General features: G+C 38.1%; 1 protein-coding gene across 1 annotated transcript; it reads left to right on the top strand.

Annotated features, from left to right (window-relative positions):
* Nucleotides 1-12,211: 12,211 nt before the first annotated feature.
* kcnk2a (potassium channel, subfamily K, member 2a) lies at nucleotides 12,212-23,743 on the top strand. The gene is made up of 9 exons (XM_010732319.3): nucleotides 12,212-12,659; nucleotides 14,230-14,336; nucleotides 14,505-14,617; nucleotides 15,539-15,629; nucleotides 16,029-16,146; nucleotides 16,856-17,016; nucleotides 19,336-19,522; nucleotides 19,665-19,804; nucleotides 22,122-23,743. Coding segments are annotated over exons 1-9 (1,248 nt in total). The 5' UTR covers nucleotides 12,212-12,658; the 3' UTR covers nucleotides 22,452-23,743.
* Nucleotides 23,744-24,709: the final 966 nt, after the last annotated feature.

The raw sequence follows: 24,709 nt of genomic DNA, 5'->3' as shown, positions 1-24,709 counted from the left end.
CAACATGGACACCAGGATGAAGAGAAAGTATAAGATTTATATTATTATTCAGATGAATTTAATAAAATACTATATGGACTGTACTATGTATTACAGATAAAAAGTAAATTATATACATTTATATAGTAATTTATAATATTTATATCATAGCACAGTGATAGGTCCTGTATGCAGTCCTAGTATTTGACCACAAGATGTCCCAGTAACTCTTTATTTGAACTGATTCCTCCAAGGTGTCATGTTGAAAGTGATCATACTCACATCTGCAGAATATACTGTATATATTTATGTTTTTAGTTAAGAGAATTTTAGTTAATTGGAATGATTATATCATATCTGTATCTGCAAAAATATCAATTCACTTCAGTATGTGTACAGCTGCAAATAGAAAGTAGATACCATTATTGCCAGAGTACACACACACACACACAGACACACACACACACACACACACACACACACAGGTCAAGGTAAGTTGCCCTGTTTTATGTTGTAAGTGTGCAGTGTTCATTGGTCCCATGGGGAAAGTTATTTGTGCTGCTGTCTCCAGACACTGAAACATTTCTGTTTTATGTGGCAGATGACTTCTTTTGTCATACAGGTTCATTTTCTGCTGCCACCTACTTCAAACTTACTATGCATCTTAAATACACATATACATCATGTAGTACCATCTGAGGATTCTATATAATGAAAAAAAAAAGTCCAAGACGAAGAGGATGTATGAAACACATGTCAGAGAGGCAGATAATCTATTTACTTGGGGGTGATGGATATTATGGATAAAATTGAAGGATGTTTAGGTGAATGGATGGATTATTATATGCACTTGTGGCCACATTTTCTGATTCAGAACAGCATACAATTCAAATACAAAGTAAAAACTTAAATACTCACTGTGCTTTACTGCAAAGATGGTATTGTCCCTAACAAATTTGAATTATATATTATAGTGGAATAATAATGATCTTTTCCAATTTAAGGACTAGTTTAATGTGGTATAATGCAAGCATAGAATAGATGGAAAAACTTGATTTGATATGCAATTAATGTCAGTGTCATGGGGGCATAGGCCTTAATAAGAAAGACATGCTCTCATTTGCTCATTCATTCCTCATTTACTCTATCATCACCTCACTCTCTTTTGATTGTCTCTTTTTATCTGTTTCCTTCATGTCTATGTCTCTCCCACCATCTGAAGTAATGCCAAACTTGCCAGTTCTTCAAAATTGGTTTGTATGGGTGAGAAGGAGGGCAGAAACTCCATGGGGTAAAAAAAGAGAAGATAATGATAAGAGAGTGGAAGTGGAAACAAGGTATGTGTGTGTTTGCAGAGATGTGTCAAGTGTCGTTACACTCAACTGGATGATTGGACTATTATAGGACTGAGTGTGACAGAAGGTCAGTTCAAATAGCATACCAGTACCTCTGAGTCCTTTCCTGATTTCATCATTCTGGGATATTTGTTGATCCCAAAGGAGAAATGTTGTGTGGTTGAAGGACAGTATCTCTAATAACTAACCTGCTCTCATGTCACGATATATTACTGTAAAACATCAGCCAGTTTAATGGTCAGTGTTTTAATTTTATGGTTGTACTTACATTACAAAGTTCCATGGTTCGAGATATTGTTCAGTATTGGTCATGAGATAGTGGATACATGTAAGAGAGAAAGAGCACACTGAAATGCCAGCTTATATTTTTTATGGAGGATGAGAATAACAAGTTGTTAAAGATTTTTAATTATTTAAATGAAAAGGGAATGAGCAAAGTTAGTCAATCGCGTCAACAAAAACGAGTTGCTAAGTTGTTATTTTTAGCTGTGATTGATTACAAAGTGTTCAGATCAGTCTTTACTGGCTCACTTCAAATAATATAACATTATTCATCGTGTTTATCATCTGGAATTATTTATAGTTGATTATTCTCATTTTAGGTCAATCTTTCCTTCAATAAATACCAGATAAAATGTTAAGAAAGAGTTTCCAATGCATTGCAACTGTAAGTTGCAACCATAATTTCCCACAAACTTATAATAATTTCTTGAGTCAAACTTTCATATACACTGTATTATTAGATAGTTATCTCATAAATGTACTCATTTCAGAAGTAATATCACTGACTGGGAGCTTGAGTGTAGCACTCACAAATTCATACATGCATAGAGATGAAACAACAGCCTTCTGAAGCATGTTTATGTGCATGTTAGACAAATAAGAAATTCATAAACTCTGTCAGGAGTTAGTGGAACTGCAATTGCTGAAGATGGAAAGGAACTTCAGACACAACGAAAAACAGTTGCACACACATTCATAAAGGTCAAGGTGGGAAGTGTGTGGCTGCACTGGAAACTCTGAGACTCAACTCTGAGACTGTAAGCGGGAAAGACCAGTCACACCATTATAACCACACAAGAACTGTAGTCACAGCGAAACACACAAATACACTCAAATATCTCCATGCGTGCCTCACTCAGTGGCTTAGCACTGTAGTAGCTCATTATTTCCCAGCTGGTTGGTACAAAAACATCCTACTGACACTCACTTACAGGAATGGAGATTACACTGTAATTGTTAACATGAGTTGCCGTGTGTGTGTGTGTGTGTGTGTGTGTGTGTGTGTGTGTGTGTAGCAATGTATTTCATTTAGAAAACACTTTTCACTCTCAGCAGGACTCCAGATATAGAGACAGAGCCATGATGCAGAAAATTGGATCATCAGACAGTGATGTTACAGATCACACCACACAGAATGTGCTCTTATTGTTAATATGAGACTCCTGCTGCTCTGGATGCGTGTGTGCTGTGGGATGATGTGGCTTCCAGTCACAGATGCTGGTTTTCTGTCAAAGGCAATGGTCACTTTTAGTTGGCCATGAAACAGCTGATGCACAAAATCTTTAAGTGGATTTTTGTTTTTGCGATTTCAGCAGTTAATAAGAGCAGGGGATGTTTTTTTTTACACACTTTGTGAATGATATTCAGGGTCACCCTATCACTGCAGAATAATGACAAGAATTTAACTCCACTGAGACACTCCTGTATAATTTACTGCAGAGAATGAGCCTGAGAAGAAGGACGAGGTGTAGCAGAGCTTCAACAGACTTAATTTCAGAGGCCAGTATTGAGTGAATGCAAGGAAAGCTATAATATGTCTGTTCACTATGGTGAGAACTGTTGTTGCATGTTTTGTGACTGTGTGAGGATTTGGTGAATTATGATTTATCAGTTTTACTTGGTTTCCAAGTCTCTCTTTCAAAAGATTAATCCGTATTGGATGTTTGTTAACATTAGTCCTATGCAAAGGTATCAAATATCATCAAATATGTGCTTTACAAACTTATTTATTTTCTGATTTCTTTCCCATAAATTTAAATACAGATCTAACATTCACCTGCAGTCTTTAAAAGTGAAGCTGCCATATGTGCCCCAATAATTAACCCTCTTTCCTCTTGTCATTTTGACTGATAATCGAGGTAAATTGGGCTAGCCCAGCTTATTTTTGTGCAGGTCACAGAGCATGTTATGTGGTCACACGGCAGCAGCAGCCTGATGGCGATGAACCAGTAGAGTTTCCATTACCACTGCTCCTCCTAGTGGATAGATAAAGCACTGCAACTCATCTCTACACATGGTGCTTTAGGGGTGTGATTTCCCTGCATCATCAAGGATTCAGCAGCCCAGGTGACAAGGATGTAGGATGTTAGTAATAATTATATTATGCCGTACACCTGTATTGAAGCATCTACACTTATTATGTTTGTCCACACATTTATTCAGGTTTTTCCTTTACATGCCGCGTACACACACACACACACACACACACACACACACACACACACACACACACACAGGTGTTTTTCAAGGCTGCACAGGTTGACACTGGTAGGTCTATTTCTTCAAATGAGACATTTTGAAGGCAGTAAAAGCACTGGTGACAATAATCAAATTAGCAATGGCTGAATACCATTCTGCTGCTTAGGTTTCACAATCCTGGTATTGTTCACTGTCATACTGGGACACTGTGTTAGTGTAATGTAATGAGTCATTGTTAATGTTTTTCTTACTATGCTTTGAAAAGGGGCTGTTATTAGATCAGATTTAAAAGGTGACACAAGTATCAGTGTGTCCCACACAACATCACCTGTGTGAGTGTCCCCAGTCTGTACGCTGTACCACATTCACATATCTCTGCTGTCTCCCCTAAAAACAAATCTGTTGTGTCTGACCTCTTCTGTTGCCAGATCCAAATGAAGGTGAATACTGTGGCTTTTTTAAACCACTCTACTCTCTACTTTACTATTTTTAACACACTTTTTATCTCTTGTGGGTTCTACTTTGATCATCGTCCCTGTCAGTGCAGATGGCAACACTGCATTTTTTTTAAAACACTCCTTCTCTTTTCCTCGCCTGTCCTCATATCCCCTCACTCTCTTCTCTTCCCTGCTCATATCCTCTCTTTCCATCCTTTATGCTATAACACTTGACCTCCTTCCTCTGCACTCATCCCTCTCAGCCCTTGCTTAATATATTGTATATTTTTTGTCTCAGAGGACCATGTATATTTTATTTTACTTTATTTTACATTATTTTATTTTATTTTTTATTGTTTTAAAAAAACACAAATTATAAACTCAGCAAAAGCAAAAGAGTGCACAGAATGAAGCAGGGACAGAGATAGAAAAGGGTGAGCAGAGAAAGGCAAGTGAAAATAAATAAGATAGAATATTAAAAGAGAGACAAGGTTGGAAATGAAGGTCTCATGGAAAGTTGTGACCTATATGTGAGGTTAACAAACATTTTTTAACAACTGTAAGAATGACAACAGGAGCGGAGGAAGAGAGAAAACCAAAACCCTGGAAGAGATATAATGATTTTATTTATAATAGAACAAACACAGACATATACAATGACGTATACAACATTTTGATCTACATTATTCTTTATACAGAGTGTCTTTGTGATGTATTTCATAAGCAGTGCACGTTTCACATTTTTTTTATTAGGAGAAATCAGGGTTGTTGATGGATGGACAGATGGCAGAAAGACAGGTGGGAACCAGAAGGAAGTTGAGACTCTGAGTGGGGGAGCCATCTTTTTGTTGTTGTATTGATTAGACCCCTGTGGTCCCTGTTGTTTGAATGAAAGAGAGAAGACAAAAGGGAAGAAAAAAAGAGGGTTCGGGGAAAAGAATGTCAAAAGTGGGAAACAGATAAGGTGTGTTTACTTGAGATGCGGAAATTAGTTGAGTTCAAGGCGGGGTCCCTGTTCCTGAACACAGTTATAAAACTTAATTTGTTGGATGAATGATTCAGAGCATATATGTGTCTTTCCATATGTATGTATATGTCCAGCCAGTGTTTCAGAGTAGAGGTGTCCTCTTTGCATCATTTTTTCATGTTTGCCTCTTCTGTCACTGCTTATTGAATGGAATTTTAAAAAGGCCTGTCAGTGGTTTTGGATTGTCAAATGCCTTTTTACAATAAACATATACACAGACATGCAAGAAGTAAATAGACACCTTCATTTAAATTCAAATAAAAAGTGTCTATTTACTTCTTGCATGTCTGTGTAGGTTTCTTCAGATTTCCTCTGTCAGGCTGGTATCTCACAAAATATCAGCTGAAGGTTTAAATTTTACAGAAACATACAGTATATTTTATTTACCCAGACTGTAGACAAACCAGGCAACAGCACCACAAACAGTAACGTGTAAAATATTGTTGGTAATTTGTTCCTTTTCTAAAAAAATGGCAAAATCACTTGCTGTTTACCACAAAATTGTATTTTCCAACAGCTGCTCTCACTTCCCAGCACCATGTCACGCAACTGCATGGCTCTGTTTGTCTTTAGCATAGCCCAAGTGCATTCACATGCATACTCACACAAGCACGTACACTGGCAGACACATAACCCCCCTGCACACATACACACACATACGCACACACATCCAGAAGCCTTTCCTCCATTCAGTTATGTAACAAGGATTAGGTTCCACTGTTTCGTGGCTTCAACAGTCAAAACTACGTGAGCTATTTTTACCCTGGACCCCAATATAATATCAACAGACGCTTACCATAATAATGGCAACATTAACAGTCATCGCTACTCATGTGAACATGTCCTCCTAACATTGATATTCAGTATATGGGCCTCCCATAACACCAACAGCCATTGTCAGTTCACTGACACGTCTGAGACTGCACCCCAAACCTTTGCTCCTGCACAAGCTGGAACTATTTTAAGTCCATCAGTGAGTCAGTTTTTACTTTTGAAGCTAAAGACATGTAAATCATTCAATAAAGGCCTAATGAGCAGTAGAAAGTGTTGATCTAAGTGGAGCACAGCTAATCTTAGTGCCATAGACGCTCATGCTGCCTAAAAGAAATTGGTGATTTTGCATTTTATTGTCAGAAGTTGCATTGCGCTGCAGTTGAAGTTTAAGTGAGAACATTGTTGCCATGTGATGAGAAGCAAAGATAAATTCTGCAAAACAAAACAATAAAACTTTAACAATAAGCGTTATTTGTTTGGACACTTACCCTTACCCTGTCCTCAACCTAAAACTAACCTTACACCAAACCTTAAACCTTTACCGTGGGTCGTCACCCTAAAATTTAATGATTTATATCACAGGGACTCTTGTTTTGTCCCAAAAAGGTAAGCAAGTTCCCACAATGTGAACAGATTTATGTCCCCACAACATCACACACACAGTTTGTTTGAATTAGTTGCTGTCACATTCCACAAGCTAATTCCTCTGGGGTTCAGGTCATTACGACTGGAAAACCAGAGGAAGCACTAATTCTTTTACAGTGGCTTCACACACACACACACACACACACACACACACACACACACACATGCACATGCATGCACACACAAACACACATTAATTTGGTCATTGTTGGACTTTCTCCCTGAGTCAGACTCACACAGCAATGCTTCTCTTACCCAGTGGCACACATACAGTATTTGTGCACACACGTACTCACGCAGAGGGCAGTTCCGCTTCAGGGGTGCCTAATTGCAGCCTTGTGTCTTACCAGGACATGATGTCCTGAGGACCCGGGGTCATTTCTCCACAGGCATCTGAGGGGGGCACCACTTTGTCAGGACCAGTATGTGCACACACATAATGTACGGCAGAGTGCTTGCACACACTGTCACACATGCACATAAATGTAATTCCACCCACACATAAAAACATACGTACATACAAAGTCAAGTACAGAGGCACTAAAAAGGGATTTAGTAATGGTGGAAAAATCTACAGAAAATATTGTGGTAATTAAAATTATCATGTTGTCATGTCGTGATGTCAGAAAAGGTCAGGAGTAATCACACTTGTTTTCCACATAAGAGTGAAGTTTAGGGTTTTCTCTCTATTTCAGGCATCTGTACAGTTTTTTTCTATCCTAATTTTATCTTCTTAATACCTACATCTATTTTTCTCCATTAGTCACTCCCTGCCTTCTGCTATACCTGTGCTCCTGTGTTTTTCTGAGGTAACAGTACTAAAACAAAATGTAAACTCCTGAAAAACAACACACGTTATAAGCACAATAGAGGATTTCACTTCTCAGCACTCTATCTAAACTGATACTACTGAATTGCAATTAAAACATTCTCCTGCTCTTCTGACATTGCTACAGTGAATGATGTTTCCTGCAATTGTTGAAAGTCAGTGTAAAGTAAGAATAAATATGTGTTCTTTATCTCTCTGCTAGGGGTGCAGGGGTATGCTTAGGGTGGCCTCAGTGTGTCATTGAGTCGCCCTTTAGGACCGCCCACAAAATCCTGGACTGAAAACTGGTTTTAACTTCTAACTCCACATTTCACTAATATATCATTCAATGTCTTTTCACATGTTTTCAGCAACTATTTTCTAACATATCTTTATCTCAGTTTTGCCTTGACATAGACTTATCCTAGACTATCCTTTTGTTTTCTCGAGATCTCAAATTATTTATGTCGTTATCTTGAGATCTCGAAAAAACTATCCTGTTATCCTAAGATAACAACTTTGTTATTTTGACAAAATGACATAAATAACTTGAGAAAATGGAGGAAATAAAATGTATGAATGTATGACCACTTAGGTCTTCCATATATTATTAACTATGAATCAGATTCTATTAAATAATTATGATAAATCAACTTTTCCACCTGAGAGTGTTTTATTTTAGACTGGGTAAAGATAGATCCTGTGTGTTTCTTTATGAATGTCACATCAATGGTTGATAAATGAGTATAAATACAGCCACACATGATTAAAAAGTGTTGCGGGAAGACATAAGTTAGCTGCTGTTTTTGTTCCTCTGTTCATTTCATAATTAAAGACCTACACGATACCTTTCATGATTAACAACATTTACTGAAAATACAGTTTCAACGCCATCTTGTTTTCAAATCAGTGGGGCACAAATTATTAGATGAGTTTTTATTGGTTTGATTCCATAGCAGGAGAATATTTGTTGTTTTTTTTAGCCTTCAGACAGACTGCATAACACATGTAACTAATGACAGGAAAATAAGATGAAATGAGAGTTCTATATTTGGTCACTGTTGTGTAAATTGACTGTGACTAAGTATCAGCATCATTGATTATCATACACCAGACTGACTGCTATCATTAAGCAATCAATTTCTAAATTAGCCCCTGCGGCATGAGACACAACTCACAGATGTACAGACATGCAGGCACGTAAAACACAACTGAAATAATATTTCTCTCAGAGGACCACCCTGTATGGAGAAGATTTATAAATTAACAGACAAATATGGAAACATGTTCATACTAGATTAATTTGTATTAGCAAAAAGTAAGCTTAAGTATTTTTTATCAAACAATTTAAAGACTAAAAGTATGAGACAATGTACTATCGACATGTGCCCTCTATTCACCCTTGTGGTTATAGAGTTAGTTTAAAGAAAAGTCCTGAAACATTATATGTGTCTGTTTGCACTTATAACTTCATTTTCTGATGTGCATGTTCTATGTAGTAAATAATAAAGATACACTGAGTATACGATTTGATGACTTGAGTGCCCATTAATTTATTTTCACCCATTCCAGGTCCAACATTAAGTGACCTTCCTCAGCTCAGTAGTGTTCAGTTTGTCGTTAGTTCAGGTACAGAACTTGTCTATACAAGGACTTTAAATAAGGTTAATAGCAGCTCAGCAGTCTATTATTTACAACAGTGTTATCATCATTGTTTCTTTTGTTGCCTTTTAAGATATTTTTCATCCAGGAAGCAGTGGTGGAAGAAGCACTTAGATGTTTACACAAGTAAAAGTAATTACAGTGTAGAAATATAGTAAGTAAGTCCTCCATTTATCTAATTCTAATCTAAATCTTATCTAAATTAAGTATTAGCATTAAAATATACTTAAAGCACCAAAAGTAAAAGTAGTAATTATTCAGAATGGTCCATTTCTGAATAAAATATATCACTAATCACTTATAATTAGTGATGCATTAATGTGTAAGCATCATTTTAATGTTGCAGCTGTTAAAAACTGAGCTAATCTTAATGACTTTATATGCTGCTGTAGCTTAATCCGTCATAATACATCAGAATGTATTAGTTGGTCTACAATATTTTGCTTAATAATCTGCAGAGTCACTTGTAATGTTAATGTTGTTAAATATATGTAGCATACTAGAAGTATAAAGTAGCATAAAATAGAAAGTACAAGTACCTAAAATCTAGTACAGTACTTGAGTAAATGTACTTACTGTTACATTCCTCCACCGTGAGAAGATAATCTACTGTGTATCATTGCTGAGCTGACAGTGAAAAGCACTGCTGATTCAGTCAGTGACAATAGTGATTCAGTTCACCATGAAGATGAATTGATATAGACTCAGTACAGGTTTTTTCAAGCTGATGTATAAAGTTTAAAGTATAAGTTTTATAAGTTCATATGATACCTACTAAAATATAATAAACACTATCATAAAGTGTTCAGACATTATTCAGTTTAGCAGGTACTGCACAATGTAAGAGAACAGGGACAAATCCTATTTAGTCATCTGGTCTGTATGTCAGCCTACACTAAGCAGCAGGTGTGTGACAAATTTAGACAGGTGAGGCGAGACTGTGACACACACACCACACACACACACACACACACACACACACACACACACACACACACACACACACACACACACGCACACACACACACGCACACACACACAAACTCATACACAGAATCTACATGCACATGTTAGTAAGCATACAACTTATAATGACACATGAACTAACCCACACACACTCAATCAGACAGGGAAAGCCAGACACACAGTATTTATCAGTATAGGCGTGTAATTAATGTTTAGATGTTGGAGTCATGAGGTGGAAACATGAACGTTTAAAGTGCTATTAAGTTCTCATCAGGGGCCGAGAGACAGAGAGAGGGATGAGGGAGACGAATGGAGTGGGAGGGAAGGAAAGAAAGAGACCACAAGCAATGGAGCGTGTGAGATGGATGATTGTGTCATTATTGAAAGAGGTTGCTTTTTATTCTTTAAATATGGACATTTGAAAGATGAGCCAAGAAAGCAGCAAAGAATACTGTTCTTTAAAACACAAATTAAACTTCCATACACAATCATGGTCAAACTTTACAAAAAAGTACACATAACCTAGTAGTTTTGAGAATAAATTAGTGGTAACAAAATATGAAAACATGCTCAGGCACTGTGCGTATTTATATAAACCTTATACAAACCTCAGTATGTTGTCGACTTGTTGTTTTCAATCAGAGAGCAAAACTGGAGACTGATCTTCAACAGCTTGTTGGTGTTGAATCAAACTCTGGGAGATTAAACTTTCATTTAGTCTCTATTTAGATTTACATAACATTTGTGTACTTGTGTACATGTACACTTGTGTATTTATGCATATTTGATCACCTCAGTGGACTAAGACACCTGTCGTCCCCTCACCTCCACTCCTCTCTCCTCTGTTTAAACTGTTGTACAACAGAGACAGCAGTACGTGTGAGACAAAGTAACATCTGAGCTAAACGAGTGAGTGGTATAAATAAATAATTGGCTGTTCTTCTCTTAATCATGTTTTTGCCTCTTCCAACTACCAAAACATACCCACGCATTTATGAAAGGGATTTATTTCTTCTCTTCTCTTCTCTTCTCTTCTTTTCTCTTCTCTTCTCTTCTCTTCTCTTCTCTTCTCTTCTCTTCTCTTCTCTTCTCTTCTCTTCTCTTCTTGACAATATCCTTGAGCAAATAAAAAGTGGTTGATTGCAGGAATTAATGTGATAATAAACCAGCTTTGTGTTCACTCAGTGAGTTTATATTGCCTATACTGGTTAAACATTTAAAGAGCGTTTCCATTGCATAAGTCCCCGCTACAGTATAAACACACTGTGGGTTGTTTTGTTTGCCAGTGGAAAGCACAATGAAGGAACATTCCTATCTAGCACACTTCAAATGCTGCATATGTGAGGTCCTAACCAGCATGATAGTGTAGCTCTACTGACCTGAAGTCCAAAAAAACATTGCAGATGCAGACAATAATGACATCTTCTATACAGAGAGGAATATTTCAATATCTGTCCATCTATATCAGACATCTACCAAACAGTGGCTTTGTGTTGCGTTTAACAGATTATCTATAGAGCATATGTGACAATTCATGAACATACCCTGACCAGGATGTTTTTGGTGTCTAAACCTTGCTAAACCTTGATGTGATCTCAGAAACCGTTAAGCTGTTTTTACATATTATTACTCCAGACTGTCCAAATAAAATCCTGCTATACACACAATTTGCATTTTTTTGTGCAAAAAGTTTCACCTGACCTACAATAATACATTTTTATTTTTTTAAAAACGTTTATTCAGATGAAACAATCTGATAAGTTTTGAGAGTAAAAAAACACCTTATGCAACATATGCAACTTATGACGTAGAACAACAAGAAGTGTCTAATCTAAAATACTGATACTGTATCACTGCCCTCCTTTTCGCATCTGTTTCCCTCTTTCTTGCACTCAGTGTGTCTTATTCTTCACTTAAGACTCTCCCATCCAGCTTCTATCCATCACTTCTATCATGCTGAGGATGGATTTGTCTCGTCCACTTCTCCGGTCTCACAATATATCGTGGGTGCATGAAGGGATAACAGGGTGGAGGTGTAGACATATGGTCATATGGACTCCTGTTACTCCCTAAATGACCTCCCTTGGGTCTGTGGACCCGAGTTTGGGAACCACCTCCCTGTGTCCTGCACCTTCCCCTCCTCTCTCCACCCCTCTCCTCCTCCTCCTTCCTCTCGGTGTTATCCCACCGCTCCACCGGTGCGCTCAAAAGCGAGAGCGCAGACTGAGCGAGGTGGATGTTGCAGGAGAGCTGAAAGAGGAGAAGTAGGAGGTGAAAGAGGGAAAAAAAAGCTCTTTGTAGTGACATGCGGATGTACTAATAGTAGTGAAGTGAAGCGCAGTATCAGTGTCCGATCAAAAGTAGAGAGAGAGAGGGTAGCAGAAGAAACACGGAGCGCCTGTTCGTCCCCCTGCTTCAGCACCGCAGGGAGGAGACACGCAGAGGAGGAAAGATTCCCCTAAACGCAGTGAGAGCGTCGGATGAGGAGAAGAGGAGAGCGGAGGGCATCGGATAGGCAACAAGGAGTAAGTACACGGAGATTTAAGTATCAGAACAGCACTGTTCATCCATGTTTTCTAATTTAACTTGTAATTTTGAAGGTCATGCAAGTTGGTCCAGAAGTTTTACTTCACCACTTAGTGAGAGATGGAGGTGTGTGTATGTGTGTGTGTGTGTGTGTGTGTGTGTGTGTGTGTGTGTGTGTGTGAGAGAGAGATAGATAGATAGAGAGAGAGAGAGAGAGAGAGAGAGATTGACTTCAGCAGCTTCAGGCTGTTTTAATCCATTAAATATTTATTCAGCTAAATATTTCAGACAAACACCAAAAATGTTTCTCAAAAGCAGCTAAACATCTGTTTCAGTGTTACACTCAGTCATTCTTATTCTGACATCTCTAATTCCTACAGCTCAGCACTCCTGTTTTCTAAAAAACACACACACACACACACACACCTAAACTCACTTCTCATTATTTCCCATAACTTTAACATTGTATTAGTGACAAACTCCAGGAATAAGAGCTGAGGATAAGACAACAGGAGGTGCATTAAAGATTATTTCATTCACCAGCACTGTATGTGCATAAATGAAGAAAATGACATAATAAATAAATACATTACAAACTCAGTTTGTGCAAACCATATCGTGCTACATGTGACCTCATGCTACAGCAAAAGTAATGTATTGTGGACTACAATAGAGATGTTAATTTAGGGGTCAAATTATGTCGTTTATTTTAATTAAGAGTCACAAATATTTAATACAATTACAACTGTTATCCTGGTTTTACAGGGTTTGTGCTTAATGGTAAAAACTGCCACCTCTGTCTAAACAAAGCATCAAATTTTTTGACTCCACCCCTCAACCCCTCAACCCTCCACTATCCTCCCCTCTGCTGCTCCTCCATTCATCCCCCTCTCCAGACATCTCACATGCACACACTCACACATGATACTCCTCTTATTATTTGTGATTTTAGTATCACTGAGAGTGTTGCACATATATTCAATATAATTCATTTACATCTAGCTCCTTTCTGTCTCCTTTCCACACTTTAATGCTCCAAGATTTAATGTCAGTGATGTATAAAACAATATTCCCAAAAACAATACAGTCAATAAAAGTCACTAGTCAAGACAATCAATGTTAGGCTGACTGAGGGTGCTTACTGTAACAAGCTGCTGTCGCCGATAAAATCACATACATTTATTTATACAAATGAAAAAAGAGAGAACCTAAAATGTAATAATGTCATACTTGAAATAATTTCAATATCCAAATCACAGCACACCTCACTCACCTGCTTAAAATGATCAGTTAATTCACAAACTTCAGCACCTCACTGTATTCATCCCAGTACATTAAATATACATATGAATGTCACACCCTTCTTCCTCTTTCTTACAGCAAACCTTTCGTGCTCAGCTACTTACTTATAAAAGCACACACATAAGTGTTGGCTCGCTAAATGCTTGATTCATGCTTTCACCAGGGTTAGGATTCAAAGGTCATTTAAAGGCCTTGTTGGTGATTTATTTATTTATAGGGATGTCTAAAATTATAAAGCTGAATGTGTTTTCTCATTTCCCCTGACAGTGGCAGCACCAGACTTATTGGACCCTAAATCCGCCACTCACAATACCAAGCCCCGCCTCTCCTTCTCCACAAAGCCAATCACACTGACTCCTCGGGAGGAGAGTGAGGTGAGAGAAAAAAGAGACAAGTCCAGATTTTAAAAGTAATTTTATTTATGTATTTTTCACAGTGCAGGAACAAAACTTCCCCCTAAAATGTGGCATAATTAGTGGTTATTTCAGGAGACCTCCTGTACGTACAGTATGTGGGTTGATTGATTAGTTGAAGTGTTGCAGGTGGTTACCACAGTGATGAAATGGAAGACGGTGACAGCCATCTTTCTTTTGGTGGTTCTGTACCTGGTGATGGGAGCAGCAGTCTTCAGAGCCCTGGAGCAACCTCATGAGAGGTAGGCAGGTTATATATATTATTTATATCAACCTGCCATCCACCCTCCGTTAATCCATCTATCCATTTACCCATCACACCCCTGACATTCAGTCTACAGGCTGTAAAATGCTCACACACTTTCAGGCAACTACAGGTATAAAGCTCCTTCTCTAAATGCGTATGCTATTTGATGCTAAATAATTATTGGCCTATTTAAAATCTCTCTTTTATTGTGAATCCATTTAGGTTATCATTTTTTGTGTATACAATTAATGGCAAATGGCCGAGATCCATCTGACAAAGTTAGACAATGGTTTGTCTAAATACTTTATATTACTCTACGCAGACTGAAAAACTGTGTATGGCTTTTTAGTACAAAACTGTGTTGGGTCAAGTAGTATCTAGAAGGAAGTGGCTATGATGTTATAACTGGTAATAATTAATCTGAGTGGATCATGTGGTAGCAACAGGATTCAATAATTGAGCTTGTATAATTAAGTTTCTGTATGCTTTAGGTCAAAATCCTGCAGGACAACAATATTTCTTTCCACAGCTACACCAAAGACATACAGCTTTACTTTCTCTTTCATCAAATTACTCAGAGCTTTCCATAATTAAATGGGCATGATCGAGACAGAGGAAAAACCTAATGTTGAACTCTACTAGACAATTGCAGTATAGAAGTGCTGAGCACATTAGTCCTATTCTGAAATCTTTACACTGGCTAATCAATAAATATGAACTATGAATGGTCTGGTCATTTTCATCCAGTTAAAATTTAACACTTTAATAATAAAAAAGTAATTTAGGAGGCTTTACTGTAGACAGTTACACGCTCTGCTACCTCTTTCTCAACTCTTTTCAAATAAGGGTTTGGAGAACTTTGTGAAATATAAAGACACAATAACAAATATTTCTCTCCCCTGTCTCTCTATTCTAGCGCCCAGCGTTTGGCCATCCTCTCCCAGAAGCTGGAGTTCCTGTCCAGACACTCTTGTGTCAACCAGAGTCAAATGGAGGAGCTGGTTAAGGTGAGAGCAGTGATTTAAGTCATGGATGTATCGCACACGGCTGTGATTCAGTGCCGCTGCAGAGGTTTCAGCACCATGGACAGTTCATACAGATTTGCCTCTCAGTTTGTTTCTGTTTTTGTTGGTCCTCTGAAATATTAAACCCTTCTTCTTATATTCAGCTTAATGTATTAACTTTGACAGCTCGCCCACAGTCATCTAAAGTTTTATATATTTCCATGTTTAATTCATGTGTTTGTGAAGCAAGCTCACACTCAGTGGCAAGAAAGTAACCAGAATTTAAAAGTGTCCGATGGTAACTCTTTGATAACTGTTGATATGAAACACATTTTGAACACAAATCTCTCTCTCTCTCTCTCTGTCTGTCTCTCTCTCTCTCTCTCTCTCTCTACCTTGCAGCAAGTTGTGTCTGCGATCCGTTCAGGAGTAAACCCTGCAGGGACGCTGACCAACCACAGCAGCTTGTGGGACCTGAGCTCTGCCTTCTTCTTTGCTGGGACTGTTATCACAACCATCGGTAAGGACACACACACACACACACACACATCTCTATGTTTATTTAGACCATCAGTGGTTCAGACTGGTTAAAAAACTGCAAGATGTTTTAGTTTTTATGGTGTGAATGTGTATTTGTCTGATGTGTCACCCTCCTTAGTATGCATCACAGTACAAATTTAAATTATTCATTCAAAATTCAAGTAAATCTGTGTGTTATGTGTCCATTTAAGTTCACCCACTCCTCTGAATGAAGCCTTTATGGTCAGTTATGTAAGTTTGAGAAGTGGAGGGGTCACTGATTCTATATTTGCTTCCTGGATATAATCAAACTAGTACTCAGTGCTGTCTCCATGGCACATAAATGTACTGCGTGTGCACACGCGCATGTGTGTGTGTGTGGGTGTGGGTGTAGGCCTATTCATCACACTCCTCACAGTGGATCGTCTAATCTCCCTGCACTACATTCTTGATCTCACCCACTCCTCTAATTATTATTATATTCTGCTTTTTTTATTAATTTTTTATTTTGTAGGAGCACTGCTGTTGGAGCTGCTACTTTAAAGAATAAGTCAATCTAAAAAACAAAAACATCAAATAGCAGAGAAATGGATGACTAATCTTACATACTATATCTGATCACTCTTAACCACTCTTAAACCAGTCCACTGTTGTGGCAGGCGTGAAACTGTGATATATTCAGTCTCTTTTTCTATCCGTCCTCTATGCAGGTTTTGGAAACATCTCTCCACACACAGAAGGTGGAAGGATCTTCTGTATCGTTTATGCGTTGCTAGGGATACCTTTGTTCGGCTTCCTCTTGGCCGGTGTGGGAGATCAGCTCGGCACCATATTCGGCAAGGGCATCGCCAGAGTGGAGAAAATGTTTATGGTGAGTGAAGAGACACACACAAACATGGGGTGGATGGACACAAATAGATACTGTATTTCAGAGAGTTTGTACAAGTTCATTGTCTGTAACATCCATCCTGAACAATTTACATCTAAGCAATTTCCTCCTACACACCAGCTAACATGATTCATCTAGGGTGCTATGCTCTGATTTAACCAAAGCATGTGTCAAGAGTTGGAGATATAGTGTAAATCCCTAAGCATAGTCTGTGTTATTATTTGATTTGTCACATTGATGCAGATAAACATGAAGAATTTAGGTCTCTGTACCTCAGTGATGTATTCTTCTTCCTTGTTTGAAGCTTTTATTAAAAGAACCTTGCAGTGCTACATTTACAGTGGGATCATAAAAATTTCAGGAACAAGGTCAGCTTGGCTTTTAACCCCTTGTGTCATTGATCTTTTGCATTTATGGCCTTTAAAACAGTAAAGGATGAGATTCTCTGCAGGCTTGGCTGGTTCAGAAACTACAACAAAAACATTGGCTACAAAAAGTTGAAATGATATGTGGTATGTGTAAAACGGTCCATGTGTCTGCATACTTAATATGCAGAGTGAACCAAACCTTTGACCTGAATTAACATTTGGATGAATAATTCTCCAGCTGAGTGTCATACTGAGAGGATATCTGTGCATAAGGGCTCAAGCCTTAAACTGTTAATGATTGCCAGATTTGATTAAAAGCTAAATTTAGCTCACACTGACTTTATATATGCTGTCTCTCATTATAGGATTCAAGCTCAGTCAAATGCTGAAACTATATGAATGAGGAGCCGGTCTCTTTTGTAATTGTTTTTGAACTGTAGATTTTCACATTTATTCACTTGTCATATTTTTTTGTTAAAGACTATTTTTAAGATTAGATGGGTCAGACTGAAAATGAGGCTGTGTTAACATTTTACATCGAGCCTGCAGATCCAAACAAGAGGGGGGAAAAAGCCTCAGTTTTGAGATATAAAGTTGCTGTTGCAAAAGAAAAAATTGCTTTCCAGTCTTAAATTAAACGAGTCGAAATCTCAATGGGTAACTTTGAATTATTTGCTCCTTCTGCTGCTCTCAGGACGCCCAAGGGACTCACTAATGAATATAATGATTAAGGTTGCGGACAGAGGACAAAAGTTCATTGTGTAAGCGTGTTTGTCAAAGCTTTATTGCTCTGTGCTCCGATTGTGTGAGACTGCTGCAATATCCTCAGTGAATACTGTGAATGTTATTTCTTTTCTGCGGCACTCGGGGGACCAATTTGTGGAATAATGCTATTACTGCTTAAAGCTTCAACCATGTTTAAATAACTCAACAATACTTTTCCTCCAGCACCACCACAAGTGTGACATTTTCACAAACATTCAATTAAATGTCTCAACAACAATTGGATTGACATACATTATATTGACAATTTAGGATAAACTGTAGTAACTTTAGTGACTTTACATCTAGTGCAATTATCAAGTTATTTAAGTTTTTGTCTAATACCTGAATTTACCAAATAACTGCAAAACTAAAAAAAAAGAAAAAAGACATTATGAACATAGACAGTATAAAGAAGAGATGTTGTATCCGTGACATCACCCACAGGTTTTATGAAGAGCTGTTTGAAGCTCAGAGTGTGGTGGTTCTGGCCACCGCCATGTTGGCAGTCCTGCCTCTGCCACCTCCAGGCTAATCTTGGGTGGACCTTAGGCGGGCTGAATGACGCCTGAATGCTCAAACAAGCAATCCGTGTGGTCACCCAGTCAAAATTCAGACTCAGTACAGTTGTCATGAACGGGGAAATTAGCTATAGAGGTAAAAAAAAAAATTGTACCAGGCTGTAAACATTATATTATTTATAATATATTATTTCTGCTGTGAAGTTGGACATTTTAATTTGACTGAGATTAACATTGACCTCCATGCATGGTAGCATTCTGATGTTAGCATTTAGCGCAAAGCACTTCTGTACATACCCTTTTTTCTCACTTTATTAGATAGCCTTTACTTCCATGTTGTCTTTCACACAGCATTGAGTATCTTGCTGTGATCTGAACACCATTGCAGTCATTTTTCACATCTGGACAAAGTGAAAAATTTACATATTTTAGCATAAAATCATCAAAATCAAAACTTCGGATTGTATTAAGCTTCTGTTCCAAAGATCTTCAACAATAAAAAAGACAATAAAAAGCTTTATGCATGTTTGCACTGAACACAAACAGACCAAACACATAAAGAGGTTGTAAGGGCACCTGTCACACATATGTTGAAACTCGCTGTCATATTACTTATTTTCTCCCCCCCCCTCTCGCTCTCTGTCCTGCAGCACTGGGACATCACTCAGACAAAGATCCGTGTCATCTCCACGTTGCTGTTTGTGTTGTTTGGCTGCCTGCTGTTTGTGGCGCTCCCGGCAGCCATCTTTAAACACATCGAGGGGTGGTCTGCGCTGGAGTCCCTTTACTTTGTGGTCATCACCCTGACCACCATAGGATTTGGAGACTTTGTGGCAGGTACAAACACAAAGCCAGTGATTGAATAGCAACACAGACAGACACTTTAAACTTTTCTGTCTCTCTGCATCATGCCTGTATATCTCATTAGGTGGAATTCTGCTGGATATATCACAGTCGTTGTCTCTCTCTCTCTGTCTAGGTGGTTCAGAAATAGAGTACTTAGATTACTATAAACCAGTTGTATGGTTTTGGATTCTGGTGGGACTAGCCTACTTTGCTGCCATCCTCAGCATGATAGGAGACTGGCTCAGAGTCATTTCCAAGAGGACGAAAGAAGAGGTATGAGACTGTTGGTTTCATTTTCTCCCCTCATTCATTCAACTCTTTTCTCTCATTTTTTCTTCTTCTTCTCTCTTCATATCTGTTTATCTGTCGATGTTAATGTTTCCACCTTCTACATCTCTGTACTCTTTCCTTCGGTCTCTCTTTCAGCACAGGTTACACAGTGCTACGTCCCCGCCTCAACTTTTGCCCTCCACTTAACTTCATTTCAGTGATAAGACTGTTTTCTAATCCAGTTGACTGTCACAGTCGTAGGCCATTACCGTGAGCTTCTCCAGAGAGAGAGAGAGAGAGAGAGATGAGTGATGATGACCTTATCAGAAAACATATAAAGCTGTCTACGCTCTAGATATAACAGTTTTCCCTTAATTGAAAATCCTGGATGCTCCCATCCAGAATGATACAGTCAACTTATTTTGTTGTAATTATATTTGATGAATAAAGATTTGGTCATCCATCTGAGCCAGTTCTTTACTAACAAAAAAAATCTCATATTAGAGTTATAGGAAACAAGACTTGTATCCTTGACAAGAACATGATGACATGATGACATGATGTACCCATTAGACATTAAACATGACCACCTGAATCATACTGGTTTGTAAGGTGGAGGTACATGATGCATTATGTGCATGTGTGTGTGCACTAATGTTCCCCATGGGTTCTCATGCTTAAGTCCTGCTGTGATACGGTATTACTGGCCTATAAATGTGTGTATGTGAGTGTGTGTTGTGATCATCAGGCACAGTAATATAGTTAGAACTAGCAACACTAGTATTTGAGGTGTTTGTGTTGACTGGATCTAAGGCTGCTCTAGTCCCCATTTGATGAGATATTGGGACAAAATTGAAGCATGTTAGCGTCTCATTAATGTACATAAATATCCTGGATAGGACTTAACACACTTCTGCCTCACTTCTTCCTTTTACATGTCGACCTGTTGTTTATTTTTTTGTCTGTCTCCATCCATGAACTATCCATCATAAAAACAGAAGCAATGGCGGCTGTATTTATTAGCAGTAATTTGCCTGTCCTGCCATTAAAGGTCATGATTCTATGTACAGTACAGAACATACAGTTTGCTCTCACTGACTTAACTCTGATGTTACCTGTACTTGGAAATGTTGTTACTGTCAGAGGTAAAAACATTTCTCATAGATTTTCTGTCCACAGAAACAGTGTTTTGCTGAAAGTTAATTAAAGCATTTCATAGCCTTGTATCACAGCAGGTATATTGAGAAAACGTCTGCAGTGATCAGATTCTGTGGTTGGTTTTCTAAAGACAGACAGACTGGGGTGTTTAATTTATTTAAATTGAGATATACAGACAGTAATTTAATGGCTGCGACTCCATAAATTGATTATTCTTTATTAATTGATGTTAAAATTAGACTCAGTGTGACAGCACAGTCACTTCTTGGAGGTCATTTTTAATATTCAGATATTTCATCTGTGGAAGTTAGATGAATAAACGTGGCAGCGTGCGCACTGCAGCATAATGAATGACTCTCGCTGTAGCATCATCCCCTGTTCCACCAGAAATATATGAATTATTTTAAAATGTACTCAGCTGTGTGTGCATGTGTGTCACATTTTTCACAGTTCATTAGTCAGACTGTACAGTGCTATGTAGTTACAAATATGTTGTCCTAATGTAATTGAGGTGACTTCCTGGTCAGTGACATTGTCACTCTCAGTTTCTCTCTCTCTCTGTATTTTCTATTTTAAAGGCTAAACACATGAGTTGTATAAATATTGATATCATCTTTATGCTTCTCTCGATCCATAAAGGACCAAACTATGGATTTATACATTATAGCCATTTTATCATCAATTTGTGGGAAAAAAGACCAACATGGACATCATAAAGGAAATAATGTGATTTGGTCATCGAATGGCAACTCCTGGATCTGAAATATTCTCGAATGCACCAATAGTAACAGTTTGGATGAAACACATGGAGATTATATACAGTAACTGTTTACTGTGAGGTCCTCTCCATGTGAATTTTCATACTGTACTGAGCTGAATAGAAACTAATAGATATCCAGAAAGTGACAGAAAAATGTTCTGCAGTACTGCTGATATCCGTCCTCATACAAAACCACCAAAAAAGTTTATTTCTAAATGCTGTTCCACGTGTTCTGCTCTTTTTTGCTACTCTACCTTGTTTCATTTTAAATTTTAGCTATTTGGCTGACACTATCAAACAAAGAGGCATTGTTTGCTCACCAGTGTTTCAAGCATCAAACCTACCGTCCATGTTTATCCTTCCATACTATCTGCTTACTTAACTCTGTCTCCCTCTTTGCAGGTAGGAGAGATCCGGGCTCATGCGGCAGAGTGGACAGCTAATGTCTCAGCAGAGTTCAAAGAAACTCGTCGACGTGTGAGCGTCGAGATCTACGATAAGTTCCAGCGTGCCACGTCGATTAAGCGCAAACTGTCCTCTGAGCTGGGATTCAGCCCTGCCCCTGAGCTCACTCTGCCAAAGAGGACCGTGTCGGTCAATTTCAATGATGAACGAGACAAGGAGGCCGGGCTGCAGGGTCTGACGACACCTCTGACTAGAAATGGTGGTTTGTTCATGAACGGTTTGGATCCAGAGAGAGGAGATCTCTCAGTCATCGAACCCCTCAAGTAGAAAGAGGATGGTCAACACACCTTTCAAGGCACCAGAGCAGAGAGCAGAAACAAATGAAGTCATAGTGAGAATGTGGTACCTTGTGACCCCAGCAGGGACATCTTCACCCCTCTACAGAGATGTAAGCCTTGTTCAAGAACATGATTTGACAATGGGACACTTTTATCTCACTTCACCCCGCCAGTGAAACAAAGAGCAAATAGAAGAACATACAGAACATGAGTTTATCTTTTTGCAGAGTGATTGAATCTCACTCAGATCTTGGAATAAACTAATGATGATTTGGGATCAACAAGTTAGCCCTTGCTAACATTTCCACATATTGTATACTCAAAATCAGAAGAATGTCCATGATGCCTGTCAGTCCTTGCAGCATGTCAATATTTTTCATACTGAACAATTCAGGACACATTTTTAACACAGCTTTACAACTGATGAACATTTTGTTTGTTTTCTTTCTTTTCTTTAAGACAGCTAGTAGCATAGACACAGACAGAAAGCATCAGGATTGCTGCAGATATGTATATGGAGATACATTATATATCACTTGGCCATGTTTTTAAGAAGGACATTGCTGTATGCCATCTGAATGCAGACTGACACTGACAATCATAGCTGGTTGTTAACACTAAAGGACACAATCAGAAGATGATGTTTGAACTACAAAAGGGTGGTGGAGTATGATGACGGTGTTTGAACTACAGATGAGAGCAGTGTGTGCTTTACTGATGTGACTGCCTGATGTGGAGTCACAGTATAGAGACTCCCCAGACTAATGTCATATTTAAGTTGACAAGTCATAAAAATGAGAGATTTGCTGTTCTGAAAAATGGCTGGATCAACTTTTGGAAAGTTTTCTTGCTGGTTTCACTGTTTCCATCTCATGCAGTAGCTTTGGTAAATGAGATAACTGTGTAGGGTGCTGAATTTTATATTTCTTGCCTGAATATCTTAAAATTATAATCATCGCCACAAACCACTGTTATACTGAAAAGCAGTACTCTTACACATACTACATTTGAACACTGGTTTCCAGTGACAGACATGTACAGTCCTGCAGTCCTGTACTCTTACTTACTTACTACTTATTCTAGCCTTTTTGGTTTCATTGGATCTTTTTAGTTTTAGAAAAGAGGAAGAAGGTGGACACAGTTCAAAAGGGCCAAAGAGTTTCTCTCTGATTCTGGATGTAGTTTTAAAAGAAACGTTTTGTTTAAAAGAGATTCATCAAACCATTGTTGTGCCTTAAACTCTTTACTTTGCCAATCCAAGGCCTTTGTGAGGTGGACAACTGATCATCCCATTATACTTTGTGTTTTTTATAATAATATAATTGATACAGCTCAGTGGATTATGTAAGAAGACTGTTGCAGGTTTGACTGTTTTAGTAGCTGGAAACAGAAAATTTTCACATGTTCTGATGCAGTCACATGTGAGTGATGCAGTGCCCGTTTGAGCCATTGAAATGTTCATTTATGTGACAATTTAATAATTTATGAGGATAATATTGACCTCTATACTTCTATACTTGTTCCATGTTCAGTTTACTTTCTGCTGACCGACCCAAAGCTGCTATAATCACAGTGAACTGCGTTTCTGAGCGGCACTACCAAGTGTCTAAAAACATTTCTTACAAATAACTTGAATTATGAGAAAATGTACCTGATCTCTATGTGTCATTGTCAGCTGTCATACCTCTGGTGTGCTGAGAACATTGTATCTTTTCATTTGATCAGTTTACAGTGGACGTGGTATGACCTGAATGATAAGAGTGTGAGAAAACTTGTTTACATTGTTGAGATATTGGAGGTTTGACACGTGTGGATTTGCACATCGTCAGGTCATAAAAGCTTCAATGTTACAGTACAATAATAATATCAACTTACACACACACACACAGACAATGAGGGTTTTCTTATGCGTGTGTTAGCCTGCCGTTAAAAATGCACTTTGATTTAACAGCCTTTGAACGTAACAACATGCTGCAGCTTCTGCTACAGCTAACCAGTCCATCCAATCAGAAGGCTTCAATTTTGTTGTTATGTGGCATTAACGACAACTACGCGATTTAACACACACACTTTTCTCTTTAACAATCCAAGCAAGAGAATTTAACCCTTAGATGTTTATTATTATTATTATTATTATTATTATTATTATTATTATTATTATAACCCAACAAAAAAAAAAATAAGTAAGGTGTGTGAAGCCAGTTATATCTGACACTACATTAGGTTTACATAAATCTAGTGGAAACT

The sequence above is a fragment of the Larimichthys crocea genome, chromosome VIII (assembly GCF_000972845.2).
Source record: "Larimichthys crocea isolate SSNF chromosome VIII, L_crocea_2.0, whole genome shotgun sequence".
Classification (NCBI taxonomy): Eukaryota; Metazoa; Chordata; class Actinopteri; family Sciaenidae; genus Larimichthys; species Larimichthys crocea.
This window is presented reverse-complemented; position numbering and strand designations above follow the sequence as displayed.